Raw genomic sequence first — 17,526 nt, 5'->3', positions numbered from 1 at the left:
ACCCATGTCTATGGCCCTTTGAGTCTCGTGGACGAATAGCGCGAGCTGGGTTTCAAACGATCGTCTTTTTCGAAACTCGTACTGATTCCTACAGAGTAGATTTCTAGTCTCCAGAAAAGTCATTATACTCTAACATAATACGTGTTCCAAAATTCTACAACTAATCGACGTTAGAGATATAGGTCTATAGTTCTACACATCTGTTCGACATCACTTCTTGAAAACGGGGTGACCTGTGCCCTTTTCCAATCCTTTGGAACACTACACTCTTCTAGAGACTTACGGTACACTGCTGCAAGCAGGGGGGCAAGTTCCTTCGTGTACCCTGTGTAAAATCGAACTGGTATCCCATCAGGTCCAGCGGCCTTTTCTCTTTTGGGCAATTTTAATTGTTTCTCTATCCCTCTGTCATGAGAAGAGGCGGCTACTCCTCTACCGGGTGGCAGCACGTACCTGCTTACATACTCCCTCAGGCTGTGTGCCCATCTGGCACTTTACCTTTCTAGTTACCCGACCACTATTACAGTCGGAGTTGTGCAGTGTCCGAGCGACAGAGCAGAAATGCTGGATGTGCAGGCACTGTGTAGGACTTGGTCTGGCCACAAATATTACATTTCACTATCCTTCTCAGAATGGTTAGCAAAAGCTCAATATCACTGAGCCCCTAATGATGCAGTGACCAGTGGAACAAATGGCAGTTCACAGTAGCTTGTTCACACAGTGAACAACTGGCTACAAACAGAGTCCAAAACAGGCGAGGACGTCAAAACTCACCTCTTCACATAAATAGACATTTCCTCTATTGGGTAAAGAAAACGGCCATAATGTAAGAATTTGGGGATCACAACCTCCTGGCATTGTCATCAAAGATGAAAGAGATCCACAGATCACCACACCTCACACCTCACAACTTTTTGTGGGTGTATATCAAAGACAGTCTTTATTCCACCCACGGCAGCTACTCAACAACAGTTGGGAAATCGAACTGCTGAAGCTGCCATTTCAATAAAAAGGGACATGTCAATTCACGTGTGGAATGAAATAGCCTACTGTTTCGATGTTTCTTGAGGAACACACAGTGTTCTTGTCGAGCATACAGTATAGTGTCTGTGCGGACATAAAACTTTGAAACTTCCTCTAATCAGTGATACGTGCAATGCGTTTCTATCTTTCACACTTTCTCTGTAGTAAACAAATGAAATGTGTTCTTTTTTTTACTCACCTTGCACTACTTCCAAGGTCTCATTCCTTAATATAAAGCAAATCACACTGAAAATGGACTTTAAATGATCTGTGTGTTCTTAATGTAACAAAGGTGTATTATCACAATCCAAGAAAATGTCATGAATTTTCCATTAATAATTCCTTCACTAGAGCTATTTCAATAAAACATCACATTCCTGTAGCAACTATGTAAGCTACCACCAGTAGGATGTGTGCAAGCACAGAATTATCAGCTTAAAATGCTAAAAACAATATTGCAGCTACATTTTAGATAGTTGCTTGCAATTATTCCCTTACTTGAGTACAAGATGATACACGGTGCTGACAAATTTGGTAGCGGGGCAGTCTGGAATTTTCTGTGCCTTGATAAGAGCCATCACTGGCTCTAACTCATCTTTCAGGACAGCCATTTTCTCTGTAACAAAAGACCACCATGCCCACGCATAAATTATTTATTGTATTTGTCAAGCAAAATATATTGGGGTGGAGAAAAACATCGAAGTTCATTAAATTGTGTTGTTATTTGGGCTTTTTATTTTTTTTCCTGTATTGACAATTAAACTGTTCAATTTAAATTCTTATGATTAATTTATTGTAAACAGTAAAGCATTTTTGCTACCTCTCTATTAATGGAGAAGACAGAAATTCTTCTTCAAGCAGACAGCACAAGTATTGCACATGTTGTTGAACTATGAATCGATCATTTAGAAAGTCCTGATATGTAACTCTGTAAGAAAATAATAAGAAATGAAAGGAACAAGCCCTAGAACACTCCCACTGTCTTGCCCATATGTTAAATCCAAGATTCATGGGAAGGAGACTAATTGCTGAATAGGAAGAAAGTGCAGAAAACTGGCTCACAGAAATGTCTCAACAATACGTAATTTGCATACGTTATGTTTAAGACTGTTGATTCTTATTATTCTCCTGTCACTACATTTTCTGATGCAATTGTGGCACAGTTCCATCCAAACAAATGTTGGAAGCTAGTGCGACTGAAAATGGCAAAAATTACCAACAGGATTTGCTACTTTTGTCAAAAGCCTCATTTCTTGCCCTGCCAGGACGCCATCCATTTTGAGTTACCTTTTGCACCTACAGGCTTGTTTGGCCAAAACCAAAATATAATTTAAACAAAACATTGAAAAATTTGTAAATATCTATAAATTTCTGCATGCTTCCAAAAATGACTAAATTGTAATTCACAATCATTATGATTCTACATCAAGTTACAGTATCTTAAGTGTAAATGTTATTTGACCATGTTTCCTATATCTCAAGAGAAGTTAAAATTAATAAAACAAATTCTTATGATAGTAAACAGTTGACATCAATAAATATGATGGGTCTTTTTAATTTGCATAGCGCCATGTAAGATTTTACATGTTAATTAAATTTTCTTCCTTTTGTTTGGGGGGGGGGGGGGGAGATAGGGGTGGAGGGGGCAGCAGGTTAAATTACAACAACCCCGCAATGTACCGATTCCAAGTGTGGGACTTCAAAAAGTAAGTTACTTATTATTATAGCAGGCTACGTAACTTTTACTGAATACTGTACTACACTTTAAAGTGACACAGATACGCGACACTATCTTTCAACAACAGCACCAATCTCTGTAATCAACAGTCAGAATTTTCTACTGATCATTCGGTTCCGCAATGACAGAAATTTGCTCATCGGTCACGGAGTTGTTCGAGAACCATTACTTGATTGTCCTGATCATTGAAAAATGTGAGATTGTTGTGAATCAGTTCCTCAGTTGCCTAGATATTGTTATCCACGGTCAATGCTGACCCGTGTCTGTGCTGCCTCATCAAATTGTTTGCACCATTCTGCCAGAATCTAACATAACAGTCGCAACACTCCAGCTTGTTTCGTTACCCACTGTGACAGCAGCACGCCAAGAGGCAAGCAAGCTACACTTCTCGATATGGTATCGGATGAGTGCTAATAGTATGGTTTATATTGATTTGTAACTTAACGTTTACAACAGGTAGCATATGTAGTGCGAGAAAAATCGTCTTTCTTTAGTTTCCTGAGGGCCCTGGGAGGCATGAAACAGTATGTTACAGAACAATTTATTTACAATTCTCTTGTAGGCTACAGATATTTACTGAAGAATGCCATTTTCTTTTAAGAACAAAACATTTCTAGCAAACACGTGAAGAACTGACCTTTTGCAGAAAGACCTACCCGACAACGCAAAGTTTTGTTTGCTACACTTCCAGTCATACCACTGATTGTGGAAAGTGGGAAATTTGTATAGAATGTAATACCAACACTATTTAATGTAATAAATAAGCCACCACACCTGCAGAGGAAGGGAGAACCATACAAACATGATAATAAAATGTCAAAATCAATAATACTGTTTCCCAACACAGAGGAAATTGTTCCTAAACTGGAGCAAAAAACTGCAAGAATCTTCAACACATCTGCTTCTGAAGCAAAAGTACATTTACAAAAATAATTGTGTATTTGAAAGTTTAGTGAAGTGTAATAATGGACGAATGATTTGACTACACAAAAATTTTTACATGTCAAGAAAAGTGCCTGTCATAGTAGCAACAGAATATATAATTCTCATGTGTGAAATACGTATTCATTTTCTGTTGCTTTCAGCGGAGTAAGATCAAATTATGCACATATTTGAAAGTATTTTGTCCTGAATAAGTCGTAGCTTATGTAAAGGAATCAATGAGATTTGGCTTGTTTCACTTTCATTTCACAATAATTTACATCTCTTGGTAATTTACTAATGCACACAATGCAAAAATATAACAACTATTTCATCAATTAAGTAGAAAAATAATAAAAACACACATTATCCTTGGGAGGCATGTGACTGACTGCTTTCTTACTGTTTGGAGTGCTAGAGTCACTCCAGCTCTCAAATGATAACAACATTATCAGCAGAGACTGTCTGAGTTAGATTGTGACTCCATTATGGCTGAACACTGTCAGCTCTCGGAGGTAGCAGTCGTGTGTATGAGGTGTGCTTCCTCGTGTGAGTGTGTGGGTGTGTGTCTTGTTTGCTGAATGAGGCTTTTGGCCAAAAGATATAATGTGCAACTGTCTTTTCATTGTGCCTGTCTGCAACTCAACAGGTTATCTTTACAGTGAGTAGCAGCAATCTATCCTTTCCACCCTTTTCTTAATATTAGTAATAATCCAGGTTACATATTTTCTATTCTTAATTTCGTTTACATATTTGGAGTGATGTACTGATCCTATACATATTTTTGCATTTCATTAATACAGAAGACTGATGTTTATTATTTGTGTGCACATATTCAGAAAGATTTTAACGTACTGTCAATGATGAAATAATACCACATAAACCTTGAACTGCAGATGGTATAGGCAATGCATGACATTATTGTACAGCATGGTCAGAAACAGATTACAAAGCTTGTAAAGGTGTGCAGGATATGTTGTGCTAAAAAATACACACATCAAAAAAAGTTTTGTATCATCTCGGTTCCAGTAGTTCCGGAACCTTGTAGCAGGACTTTGAATTTCGCCGCGCTACATTCATTCCCTTGGATATAAATTATACCACTGCAGCTGTATGAGCGCTCGACGGCAGAGAAAATATATAAGAAAAGGAAAGTACTAAAAATGTAACTCTTTTTGTTTGCTATCTGTCTTTTGTCTCTCGAGAGCGGAAGCTTAATGTAGACGTAAAAACTTATTACCTAGTCTTGGTCTGATTAAGACGAAAAACAACTTATTGATGTGCAGACGTATTGTGGAAATTTGTATGAAATTCAGAGGATGGAAGAAGCAACATAAAATACATTGCATTTAATCTCAAGACGATTTTGATTTGTATAAATTAGTGACTCCTGGACGATTGCAAGATTTCGCAGCAGTTACTACTTTTCACGCAGAAACAAAGTAGGAGATTTTTGAAGACCTGGACACCGCACGAAAGAAGACATGTTAACATGGTAAAGGATGAACTCTTATCTATGCCATTTCCCCCTGTTAACCACATTTTGTTATTCTCTGTTCTTTTTCAAATAATTTTTGCAGTGGAAATTGGTTTGACTTTTGCTCAGAAATGTCACAAGGACCACCCCAACAATAGCTTTTCCGAATCACAAAGTCCGATAACTTTTCTGTAATACAAAGTCCCATTTGCATTTCATTCTTTCCCTTTTTCATGGTCATTAACGATTTTAAAACCCCCTTTTTATTCACCATGTTCATTAGGGTTCATGTCTGGAGAACATGCTGGCTGCTCTAGTCCAGCGATGTCGTTATCCTGAAGGAAATCATTCACAAGATGTGCACGACTGGGGTGAGAATTGTCGTCCATGAAGACGAATGCCTTGCCAATATGCTGCCTATATGGTTGCACTATCGGTCAGAGGATGGCATTCACGTATCATTCAGTCAATACAGTGCCTTCTGTGACCACCAGCGGCATACATCGGCTCCACACAATGCCACCACAAAACAGCAGGGAACCTCCACCTTGCTGCACTCACTGGACAGTTTGTCTAAGGCGTTCAGCCTTAGCTGACAGGATTCCTCCGAGCCATAATCTGTAGGTAGCGATTATCCACTGCAATAGTAGCCCTCGGGCGGCCTGAGCGAGGCGTGACATCGACAGTTCCTGTCTCTCTTTATCTCCTCCATGTCCAAACAACATCGCTTTGGTTCACTCTGAGACGCCTGGACACTTCCCTTGTTGAGAGCCCTTCGAGGCACAAAGTAACAATGCGGACGCGATCAAACTGCGGTACTGACTGTCTAGGCAGGGTTGAACTACAGACAACACGAGCCGTGTGCCTCCTTCCTGGTGGAATGACTAGAACTGAAGGGCTGTCGGACACCCTCCATGTAATAAGCTCTCCTCATGCATGGGTGCTTACATATTTGGGCGGGTTTTGCGACATCTCTGAACTGTCAAAGGGACTGTGCAGTGATACAATATCTACAGTCAATGTCTATCTTCATGAGTTCTAGGAACCGGGGTTATGTAAAACTTTTTTTGATGTGTGTATTTGTTAAGAAAAAAATCAATATGTTGCACCATTTATGAGAGAATTAGCAGTCACTTTAGTCCATCAGGCCACTGCATGTGCAAATTGTAGCAGCCTGCCAGAGACAGTGTCATCAAACATATTCTTTATTTGGTTTGCTAAAACCAAACAAAAGAACGATACAAACGTTGGACATGCAACAGCAGTAATGATCAAACCCGAGCCAAAGCCTGAGTAGTCTCGTGGGTACCGTGTAGACCCCAAGAGCAATTGACGCTAATTATATCTGGTGAGCCACTCGAGTCTCCGTGCGCATTGGCCTGGTTGACTAACTTCAACACTGGTTAACTCAGAAACGGAACAACATATCAACCTCACAACATCCTGACAAGCTTTTCAGACTGTTTCTGACCACTATCTGAAAAAAACGGCATTGGCTGGCTGGTAGTGGCATCCACTTGAAGTCGAGTCGGCCTCTGGAATACAATTTAACTTATGTAAATCGCAGTATTTTGAGTAAAAGCTTCTTTTTTACAATGGCAACATGTTGTGTAGCATTTGGTTGCACTCAAAGGTACAGGTAATGAAGTAATATTTAGTTGCACAGGTAAGGTTGTTTTAAAAACACAAAAAGTTCACGAACACATTGTTTTTTTATTGCCTTTTTCCGGGGGGGTGGGGGGTGAGGGGGGGGGGGGGGGAAGTCAGTGAATTTTTAGCCTGAAGCTATGGAGTGATACCATCATCGAGCAGATACACATGAAACTGATGAAGTACGAGGGAACGTGTTAAGACCCTTGCTTTGAAAAGTGAGAATTTGAACCCCAACAGCTATACAAAGCTATGCAGCAAACATATTTCAAAATAATTAGAGAGCAATTTCCACAAGTTAAAAGCTAGGATGTGTGTTGGTTCTCAGACATAAAACAGTATGAATGATTATGATTTTGAGATGACAAATGTTAATATCTACTCTCTAATATTTCACTACTGTAGTTTTCTGTGCAACCAACATTTTCTAATGTATTATGCTTATTATCTTGACATTGTTTTGGTATACATACTAGATAAAGAAAAATCATATAAGAAACATTTATTTCGTGTAAAAACTGGGAATTATGGATAGAAATTGATGACACTTCTTATAAAAGTATACTAAAACATTTCACTCAGATTGTTGAGGAATCATCAGAAAATGAAATGCTTCCTGCAAAACTGATATTTCCCTTCTGCTCCTCCAGAAGTGGTGAACTAAATGCCTCACAGTAAAACAAAAATAGGAATTAACTGAAGAACTGTAATTAAGTTGTTTGCAAAAAGAAAGAATTGTGAAAACAATGTTTCAAGCTGTGTTATTTTGCTTGACCAAATGTAAAAATAACAAACCTCATATTAATATTGGGAGTTTTGGAATTTAGGTCAACTGAGTTACTACATATGTAATACTAATACAAACTGTTCAACTGTTAAAATCAGGGCTGAATTTCAGCTATAAATCTGAAAAATTACGACAGTTGGCTCCAATACACGCACTGCGTAATGACAGAAATTCGGCTCTTTGCCCTCCATCACACAACTTAGATGTTGGTTTTAAGCATTAACACAGCAGAGATAGGGATACGCACAGTCCATGTGTATATCTATGTTGTAAGGTAGAGCCAATTCAAGACTCCATTCTCATGTAACTTGGCGTTGATTTGGAGAGTATATGTAACAGAAAATGCTGGGACTACACACTGCTGTTGTTCATTATATATCTTTCTGCACTGGAAAGCAGTTCTCGAGTGAAGGCTTCAGTTGACAGCATTTCACAAGACAGTCTCATTGCTGTGAAAGAAATAAGTACTCGCTCAAAAGTAGCTAATTAAAATGTTTCTGGAAGTGATTGATAATCTCCAACTACTCCACCGATCATTGGCGCTCTGCAGATTTTTCTACATTTTGCTGCAGTCCTCCAGCTTGGCAAATATCATCATATGACAGCACTGTCCGCAAAATGCCTCACAGAGCTTCCAATGCTCCAGTTATGCTGTAGTTTATTCTTTAGCAGTTACATGGAATTTAAACCTTCATTTAATCTCATTTGACTTACATTTGTTTTAATTATAATCATAATTAACTGAAAATACATTATTCACACTGAAAAAGAAGGTGCCCCAAATCAAGTATGCCAACTGACTGAAATCTGGAAAATTACAGAAGTAAGTTATATGGTATTGTTTCTTCAGTGATGGTATGTAATATACTTTTCACCTCTGAGTAGTTACTTAGAATGAATAGTTGTTAATACTGACCAACGGAAAACCCTGGGTGAAATGACACTTACATGAAATAGGATAGCTTGCTAGTCAGCACACAAAGAAACCGTTGAGTAGCAGATTGGCACATTACACTTACAAGTAGGATAAGCTGTTATAACTTCAAGTTGAACAAATATATTTCAAGGAAGACGCAATACATGAAAAGTCACAGATCAAGTAAACAGAGTAAGACGTGTGTTCACTTTAACAGTCAAATCATAGCTGAGGCCGAGTCCAGTGGCCGCTGGCTGCTCAGGTGGCGCTGCTGCTGCACGGCTGGCAGTCAGCGCTGCATGTAGAGTACACGCGTAACTGCGCGGCGGCACTTTGAAAGATCGGCAAGTCACAACATAAGCTGTTGCACAAAGCCAATCTTCAAAGGTAGAAAACACTCTCTCTCTCTCTCTCTCTCTCTCTCTCTCTCTCTCTCTCTCTACCACCTCTGAGTGCTGTGGCCCGACTTGTAGTGTGACATAATTTGCTGCCTTTGCCAGTTGAGCATTTTAAGGATATATATTTATTTTAAACCATAATTAAAAAGTTTTTTCACATTAAGTTTTTATGAAATAATTATAAAATGCTTGTCTCTTTTGTTTTACGTTGAATGGTGGGGATCAGAGCAATACAATCACACATACTTAGCTGGGGTGGACCATCACTGTGCCAGTCTAAGTGACAACTTTAGCACACAGTCAGTGACTGCGGGAAGATGCCGTCCCTCTGATCTAATGCTCTGTGACAGTTATTATTGTAACAGTAAAACGAAAAAAACATGAAGAACATCCACAAATTTAACTTTTGGAATGTTCAGTCTTCATGTAATATCTCTTAACAAAATATTGTCTGTTTGGTAACTTACGGAAGCCTGTGTAATGGTGATTACAACAGCAACACTTCCGTCAATTATAATGTTTACTTGCCAAGCGGGAAAGCGCCGGTAGATAGGCACAATGAATAAAACACACAAACACACACACAGAATTTTGAGCTTTTGCAACCAGCGGCTGCTTCGTCAGGAAAGAGGGAAGGAAAAGGAAAGATGAAAGGATGTGGGTTTTAAGGGAGAGGGTAAGGAGTCATTCCAATCCCGGGAGCGGAAAGACTTACCTTAGGGGGAAAAAAGGATAGGATAGGTATATACTAGCGCGCGCGCGCACACACACACACACACATATCCATCCATACATACACCTTTGTGTGTGTGCGTGTGTGTGTGTGTGTGTGTGTGTGTGTGTGTGGGCGCGCGTGCGCGCGAGTATATACCTATCCTTTTTTCCCCCTAAGGTAAGTCTTTCCGCTCCCGGGATTGGAATGACTCCTTACCCTCTCCCTTAAAACCCACATCCTTTCATCTTTCCTTTTCCTTCCCTCTTTCCTGACGAAGCAGCCGCCGGTTGCGAAAGCTCGAAATTCTGTGTGTGTGTTTGTGTGTTTTATTCATTGTGCCTATCTACCGGCGCTTTCCCACTTGGTAAGTCTTGGAATCTTTGTTTTTAATATATTTTTCCCATGTGGAAGTTTCTTTCTATTTTATTTACATAATGTTTATTTGTTATAATGAAAGGAAATAAATATTTTATTGGTGGAGTTTGAAAAAATAAAATACACTGTCTGAAAAGTTTATTTGAGAAACAGTTAAAATAATTCTGAATGAAATGAAATGTTTCATAATTATTACAAAAAGTGTAGCAGTCAGAGAAAATATACTGTTGTACCAGTAATATGGAAAGGTCTAATTTAAGGTCTAATTTATACAAGAATTCCTAGTTTTCAAAAGTTGCTTAACAGAAAGCCAAAAAATATATACAAATTAAGAATGTACAAAAATTACAGACTCAGTTTCACTGACACCTAGTAAAAGATAAATTAATCTCTGCTCAACACTGCAGCAATGAATGAGTAAAGAATAAAAACATCTCTGCCTTATGGTGCAGCAACAAAAAGCAAAGAGTACTCAGAGCCTGTTAACTTATGTCATCGTGGAAATGGCAACAATCAGTATATAAAGAGAGATCATAAGACTACATATCGGCCAACTTTCGAGAACCAAAAATCAGGAGAGTTAGTTTCAGAAATCGGGAAGTATGAATGACCAAGAACTGTGGCACATTTTCATTATACTCTCGAGACAACTGATGTTAGACCTATGATATCACAAAGATATGTAACGGCCATAAAATGCACATGAAAACACTGTAACTACCAAAAATGTTCAAGAGAAAGGCAATTACTTACTGGACTGGTGTGTAATGCACAGAAACACATAATAGAAAACAGTTAACACTCCATTTATTTCTTTTATAATACTTTAGCCACAAGTTTTCATCACTTCAACTTCTTGTTATGTCCCACCATGGTATTAAGTGTTGTATTAAAACTCCCTGTTCTCAAGCAACTGCCCTGTTTTGAACGATCAATTCCAGTAATTTTTACATTTTCTCCACTATTGACTCAGACTGCCCAACTTGACTGTTCAGGTAAAAAATAACACTCTTCATCATCAACTCTAAGGATTTGTACTCATTATAAAAACACTGAATAATAACCCACTTCACTTAGGCACAATGACAACACAGAAATACATGTCCAGAGGTTCAGTGCTTTATTGAGCAGAATGTTCTGTCACACAGTTTGCAAATTTCGAGATGGCAGAATTAGAGGAGCAATACGTCTGCATTAAATTTTGCGTGAAACTAAAAAAAACTTTTACACAGACACGTCAAATGATGCAGGAAGCCTACAGTGATGAGTGCTTAAGCTGCACTCAGCATTACAAATAGTTCACACAGTTTAAAAATTGCCAGACAGAAGTTAAAGATGACCTTCATTCAGGACGTCCCACAACATCTGCCGATAATGGTCATGTCAGGAACATAAACAAAATTGTGCTTGCCAATCGCAGACTGACTGTCTGAGAGATTGCAGAAGAATTTAACATTTCATTTGGATCATGTTATGAAATCCTGATAAAGGTTCTTGGAATTCATCATGCTGCTGCCAAGTTCGTCCCACGGTTCATAAGTCAAGACCAGAAAGACCTTCGCCTCACAATCTGTGAAGAGCCTTTGGATCGCGCAAATAAGAATGAGATGTTCCTTAAGCCCCATATGGTCACTGCAGACTTTTTTTTATTTCCAAAGTTGAAAACCTCATTGAAAGAATGAAGATTTGCAACGACAAAAGAGGTAAAAGAAAATTCACAGATGGCACTTTGCACAATCCAACAAGAGATGTACCATGACTGCTTCCTGAGGTGGAAACGGCATTCGGAACAATGTATCAATTGTGGAGGAGAGAATTTCAAAATAGATCATGCATGATAAGTAAAAGGTAAGAGCAGAAAAACTTTGTGGACAGTTCTGGAATTTTTTTAACAGACCTTATACTTAATGGAGATGAAAATTTAATTGTGATGGGGGATTGGAATTCAATAGTAGCAAATGGAAGGCAAGGAAAAATACTCTGAATATGGACTGGGAGAAAAGAATGAATGAGGAAGCTGCCTGGTAGAATTTGGCAGAGAGTATAATTTAATCATAGCTAACACTTGGTTTGAAGGCTGTATACTTTAAAAGAACCTGGAGACACTGGAAGGTTTCAGATTGATTATACATTGATAAGACAGTTTTTGGAATCCGATTTTAAATTGTAAGACATACATTGATGATATACAGAGAAGGGCAGCATGAATGGTCACAGAGATAATGAAGAAATTGAAACGCAAGCTCTTGAAGATAAACGTAAACTATCCCGAGAAAGCCTACTAACAAAGTTTCAAGAACTGTCTTTAAATGATGACTAGGAATTACTAAAACATATCACTCACAAAGGGATCTTGAGGACAAGCATAATCACAGCATTAAAATAATCACAGAACACACAGAGGCATTCAAACAATCATTCTTCCCTCACTCCATATGTGCATGAAGTGGGAAGAAACTCTAATAACAGGCACAATGGGACATACTCTCTGCCACACACTTCACACTGGTTTCGGAGTGTAGATGTGTATGTGTATGAGTGATTGCGAACCCAGGGAGAGATGTGGTCCCTGACCACAGTTCATTACTTATGAACTGCAGATTCAAACTGAAGAAGTTGCAACCTGTTTAAGTTGAAAGAACCAGAGGCTGTTGAGAGCTTCAGAGGGAGAATTCGCAATGACTGACTAGAACAGGGGAAAGGAATACAGTAGAAGATGAATGGGTAGATTTGAGAGATGAAATAGTGAAAGCAACAGAGGACCAAATAGGTAACAAGTCAAGGCGTAGTAGAAATGCTTGGATAACACAGGAGGTACTGAATATAATCGATGGAAGGAGAAAAATATAAAAATGCAGCAAATGAAACAAGTGAAACATGAAACAGACAGGAAGTGCAAAATGGCTAAGAAGGAATGGCTAGGGGACAAAGGATTTAGAAACATATTTCACTACTGTCTACAGGAAAATTAAAGAGGCCTCTGAAGAAGAGAGAAGCACCTGTATGAATATCAAGAGCTCAGATGGAAAACCAGTCCTAAGCACAGAAGGGAAAGCTGAAAGGTGGAAGGGGTAGATATAGGGTCTATACAAGGGAGATGAACTTGAAGGGCATATTATATAAATGGAAGAGGATGTGGATACAGGTGAGATGGGAGATGAGATACTGCGAGAAGAATTTGAGAGAGCACTGAAAGACCTGAGTCAAAACAAGGCCCCAGGAGTAGACGACATTATGTCAGAACTACAGATAGCCTTGGGAGAGCCAGACATGAAAAAACAATTCATTTTGGGGTGCAAGATGTATGAGACAGGTGAAATACCCTCAGACCTGAAGAAGGATGTAATAGAATGAAATTTTCACTCTGCAGCACATTGTGCGCTGATATGAAATTCGGGACCGAGTTTGAGTCTCAGTCCGGCACACAGCTTTAATCTGGCAGGAAGTCTCAAGGATGTAATAATTCCAATTCCAAAGAAAGCAGGTGCTAACAGATGTTCAATATTAGTGAACTATCAGTTTAATATGTCATGGTTGCAAAATATGAACATAAATTATAAGTATGGGAAAACTAGTAGAAGCTGACCTTGGGGAAGATTAATTTGGATCCTGGAGAAATGTAGGACCATGTGAGGCAATCCTGAATCTACGACTTCTCATAGAAGATAGGTTAAGGAAAGGCAAATCTATGTTTATAGTATTTGTAGACTTCAGTGTAAGCTTTTGGCATTGTTGACTGGAATACTCTCTTTGAAATTCTGAAGCTAGCAGGGATAAAATATAGGGAGTGCAATGCTCTATTCAATTTGTATGGCACCCAGATGGAAGTTATAAGAGTAAAGTGGTGTGAAAGGGAAGCACTGGTTGGGAAGGGAGTGAGACAGGATTGTAGTCTACCGCCAATGTTATTCGATCTGTACATTGAGTAATCTGTAAAGAAAACCAAAGAAAAATTTGGAGTAGCAATTTTAAGTTTGGGGAGAAGCAATGAGAACTTTGAGGTTCGCCAATGACAGAATATGGTGTACTTAATCACCAAAACTGGTAGCTACTTAATAAGTAACATCTAAAGCGCAGCTGCAGGTGTTCCATTTTACGTCCTCCCGAATGTGAGTCCAGAGTGCTAGCCACTGCGCCACCTCGCTCGGTGTCAGTATGTGGGGTAGAGTTCCACATCTGTTGCACTCGGTCGGTCAATACAGGGATGTGGATGATGCCGGAGTTGTCGTTTAATGGTGTCAGTTATGTGCGCAATTGGAGGCAGATCCGGTGAGTGAGCAGGCCGAGGCGACATGTCGACACTCTGTAGAGCGTGCTCAGTTATGACAACGGTATGTGGTGATGCTATACTGTTGCGAAACAACCCCTGGAACACTGAATGACAGCAGAAAAGGCCAAATCACCAGACCGACATACAATTTTGTAGACGGAGTGTGTAGTATAACCACGAGAGTACTCCTGCTGTCATAGAAAATAACTCCAGGTGTAGGTGAGATGTGTCAATACCGCAGACAGATCGGATGTAGGTCCTCGATCGGCCTCCTCACCAACTCGAGGCCACCACTGGTGCAGAGGCAGAACCAGCTCTCGTCACAAAACACGACAGGCCTCTGCACTGCCCTTCAGTGAGCTCTCACTTGGTACCAGTCAAGTCGCAAACGGTGACGGTTTGAGGTTGGCAGAATGCACATTACAGGTCATCTGCTTCAGACTTGTCCTCGAAGTAATCAATTTGTAAAAGTTCACTGTGTCACCGTGGGACCGACAGCTGCTCAAACTGCTGCTGCAGATGCAGAACGACGTGTCAGAGCCGTACACCAAACACAACAATCTCCCCTCCGAGCAGTGCCACGTGGCTGTGCGGATCCTCATCTTCTGCCAACCGTACGTTCTCGTGACCACTGCTGCCAGCGATCGTGTGCATTTGATACATTCTTACCATGTCTTTCTGCTTATAATAGCCCTATCACACAACCTTGTTCAAACTCAGTGAGTTGTTGATAATGGTGCCTTTAAAGGCAGTCTAAACTAACACCAATTCACCACATCCAATCACAAAGTGACGGCTCTTAAAATTTGAATAGACACTATGTGAGATGTGGAAAAGGTCCTTTTTGGTGCTGCAATTCTCTCTCTCTCTCTCTCTCTCTCTCTCTCTCTCTCTCTCTCTGTGTGTGTGTGTGTGTGTGTGTGTGTGTGTGTGTGTGTGTGTGTGTCCCGCCCCCTGTCTCTCTCTCTCTCTGTGTCTGTGTGTGTTTATATACAGGGTGTTACAAAAAGGCATGGCCAAACTTTCAGGAAACATTCCTCACACACAAAGAAAGAAAATATGTTATGTGCACATGTGTCCGGAAACACTTACTTGCCATGTTAGAGCTCATTTTATTACTTCTCTTCGAATCACATTAATCATGGAATGGAAACACACAGCAACAGAACGTACCAGTGTGACTTCAAACACTTTGTTACAGGAAATGTTCAAAATGTCTTCCGTTAACGAGGATACACGCATCCACCCTCCGTCACACGGAATCCCTGATGCGCTGATGCAGCCCTGAAGAATGGCGTATTGTATCACAGACGCCCACAATATGAGCACGGAGAGTCTCTACATTTTGCACCAAGGTTGCGTAGACAAGAGCTTTCAAATGCCTCCTTAAATGAAAGTCATAGGGTTGGGGTCAGGAGAGCGGGGAGGCTACAGAATTGGTCCGCCTCTACCAATCCATCGGTCACCGAATCTGTTGTCGAGAAGCGTACAAACACTTCGACTGAAATGTGCAGGAGCTCCATCGTGCTTGAACCACATGTTGTGTCGTACTTGCAAAGGCACATGTTCCAGCAGCACAGGTAGAGTATCCCAAATGAAATCATGATAACGTGCTCCATTGAGTGTAGGTGGAAGAAACTAAAATGAGCTCTAACATGGAAATTAAGCATTTCCGGACACAGGTCCACATAACATCTTTTCTTTATTTGTGTGTGAGGAACGTTTCCTGAAAGTTTGGCCGTACCTTTTTGTAACACCCTGTATATACTATGTGATCAGATCTGGTGGACCGCACGCTTCTACTAGTTTCCTCATCCACTGTATTCTGTCCTTTGCTGCTATCCGCCATCTGTCCACACCTATTGACACTTGTTTTAAATGTTCATGGAGGCCATCCCTCCAACGCTTCTTGGGTCTCCCTGGCGGTCTCTTTCCTGTAGATGTGAAATCCAGAAGTTTCCGAGGCCATCTGTGATCTTCCATCCGGGCCACACGGCCGGCCCACTGCATTCATTTGGCTTTGACAGTTCCTGCTATGTTGGGCTGCTGGTATAGATCCTCAAGCTCTCGGTCGTATCCGATCCTCCATTCCCCTGTGTCTGCATCCAAACTGGACCGAAGATCTTCCGAAGCAATTTTCTCTCAAAAATGAGGAGCTTACGGAAGTCCTGTTTCCAGATAGTCAATGTCTCTCAGCCATATAGAACAACAGGCTGGATCAGGGTTTTGTACAGTCGAATCTTGAACTGTCTGGAGAGATATCTGGACCAAAATAGTTGTGCTTGGCTGTGATAAGATCAGTTTCCTGCTTGTATTCTGGCACTGATCTTTATTTCACATGATGAGTACTCAGTGAAAAGTGCCCCTAGGTATTTTGATGAAGGACTTTTGTGCCTGCCTGTCACTCATTGCCTCCTCTACGTGGTGACAAGCACTTTATCCTGCTTTGTATTGAAGATGCAATACTCCCCCCCCCCCCCCCCCCCCAACCGACTATACCAGTAGTGCTACTCCAATAGGACCAGACCTGTACACACTGGAAACTCCTGACTAACAGTGTGATCACACGACTAGAAAGCAGCATTAAACACTAGTGCAAGAGAACATACAGCAATGGAGCACGAGTCACAGGTCAAACTCCAAGATTTCATTAAAAGTATCAACTGCAAAATACTTTCTGACATTATCACTCATATTTTCACTAATAATCGTGTTTCCATATAATGTTCACGATGTCCTGCCACACACATAACAGCCACGGTACCAGATAATGACAAACAAACTTGGAGTACTTACGATGAGGTTTGTCAGAGTGTTAATTTCAATCAAAGACCAAGGGTTCACAGGACATAAAATAAGGATTCAGTGTGTGTGAACTCACCAGAAAAGTCCCGAGTGAGTGCGAAGAATTCTGGCGATTCTTTCTGCACGAGTGACAGCTTCTGCCTCTTTGAGAGCTTTGTCAGGTCTGTCGCAATCACCTCCTCTGCCTCCGCCTTCTCTTCACCCTTCTCGTCCTGTGAAACCCAATGAGTGTGAGAACTGGTACACTCAGAGAACTGATACACTCACATCCTTATGTACCAGCCTGAAGCAAAAGGCAAAAATAAACAATGTACCAACAATTTTTATTTAGGTTACAGTGAGACACACGGTATTATTATAACCATACAAAACAATGGTACTAATGAATAACAGAGAAAGTATAAACTGCAAAATATATATATACAGAATAACAGTTAATAATATTACATTT

General features: G+C 40.2%; 1 protein-coding gene across 1 annotated transcript in view; it reads right to left on the bottom strand.

The window, feature by feature from the left end:
* Positions 1–17,526, bottom strand: part of LOC126294980 (something about silencing protein 10) — a 177,341-nt gene that overhangs the window by 69,594 nt on the left and 90,221 nt on the right. Inside the window, exons 5-6 of the mRNA XM_049987214.1 lie at positions 17,152–17,287; positions 1,522–1,639 (exon numbers count right to left, since the gene is read on the bottom strand). Of these exons, the coding sequence (XP_049843171.1) occupies positions 1,522–1,639; positions 17,152–17,287 (254 nt within the window). The remainder of the gene's footprint in view (positions 1–1,521; positions 1,640–17,151; positions 17,288–17,526) is intronic.

The sequence above is a fragment of the Schistocerca gregaria genome, chromosome 11 (genome assembly GCF_023897955.1).
Source record: "Schistocerca gregaria isolate iqSchGreg1 chromosome 11, iqSchGreg1.2, whole genome shotgun sequence".
NCBI lineage: Eukaryota > Metazoa > Arthropoda > Insecta > Orthoptera > Acrididae > Schistocerca > Schistocerca gregaria.
This window is presented reverse-complemented; position numbering and strand designations above follow the sequence as displayed.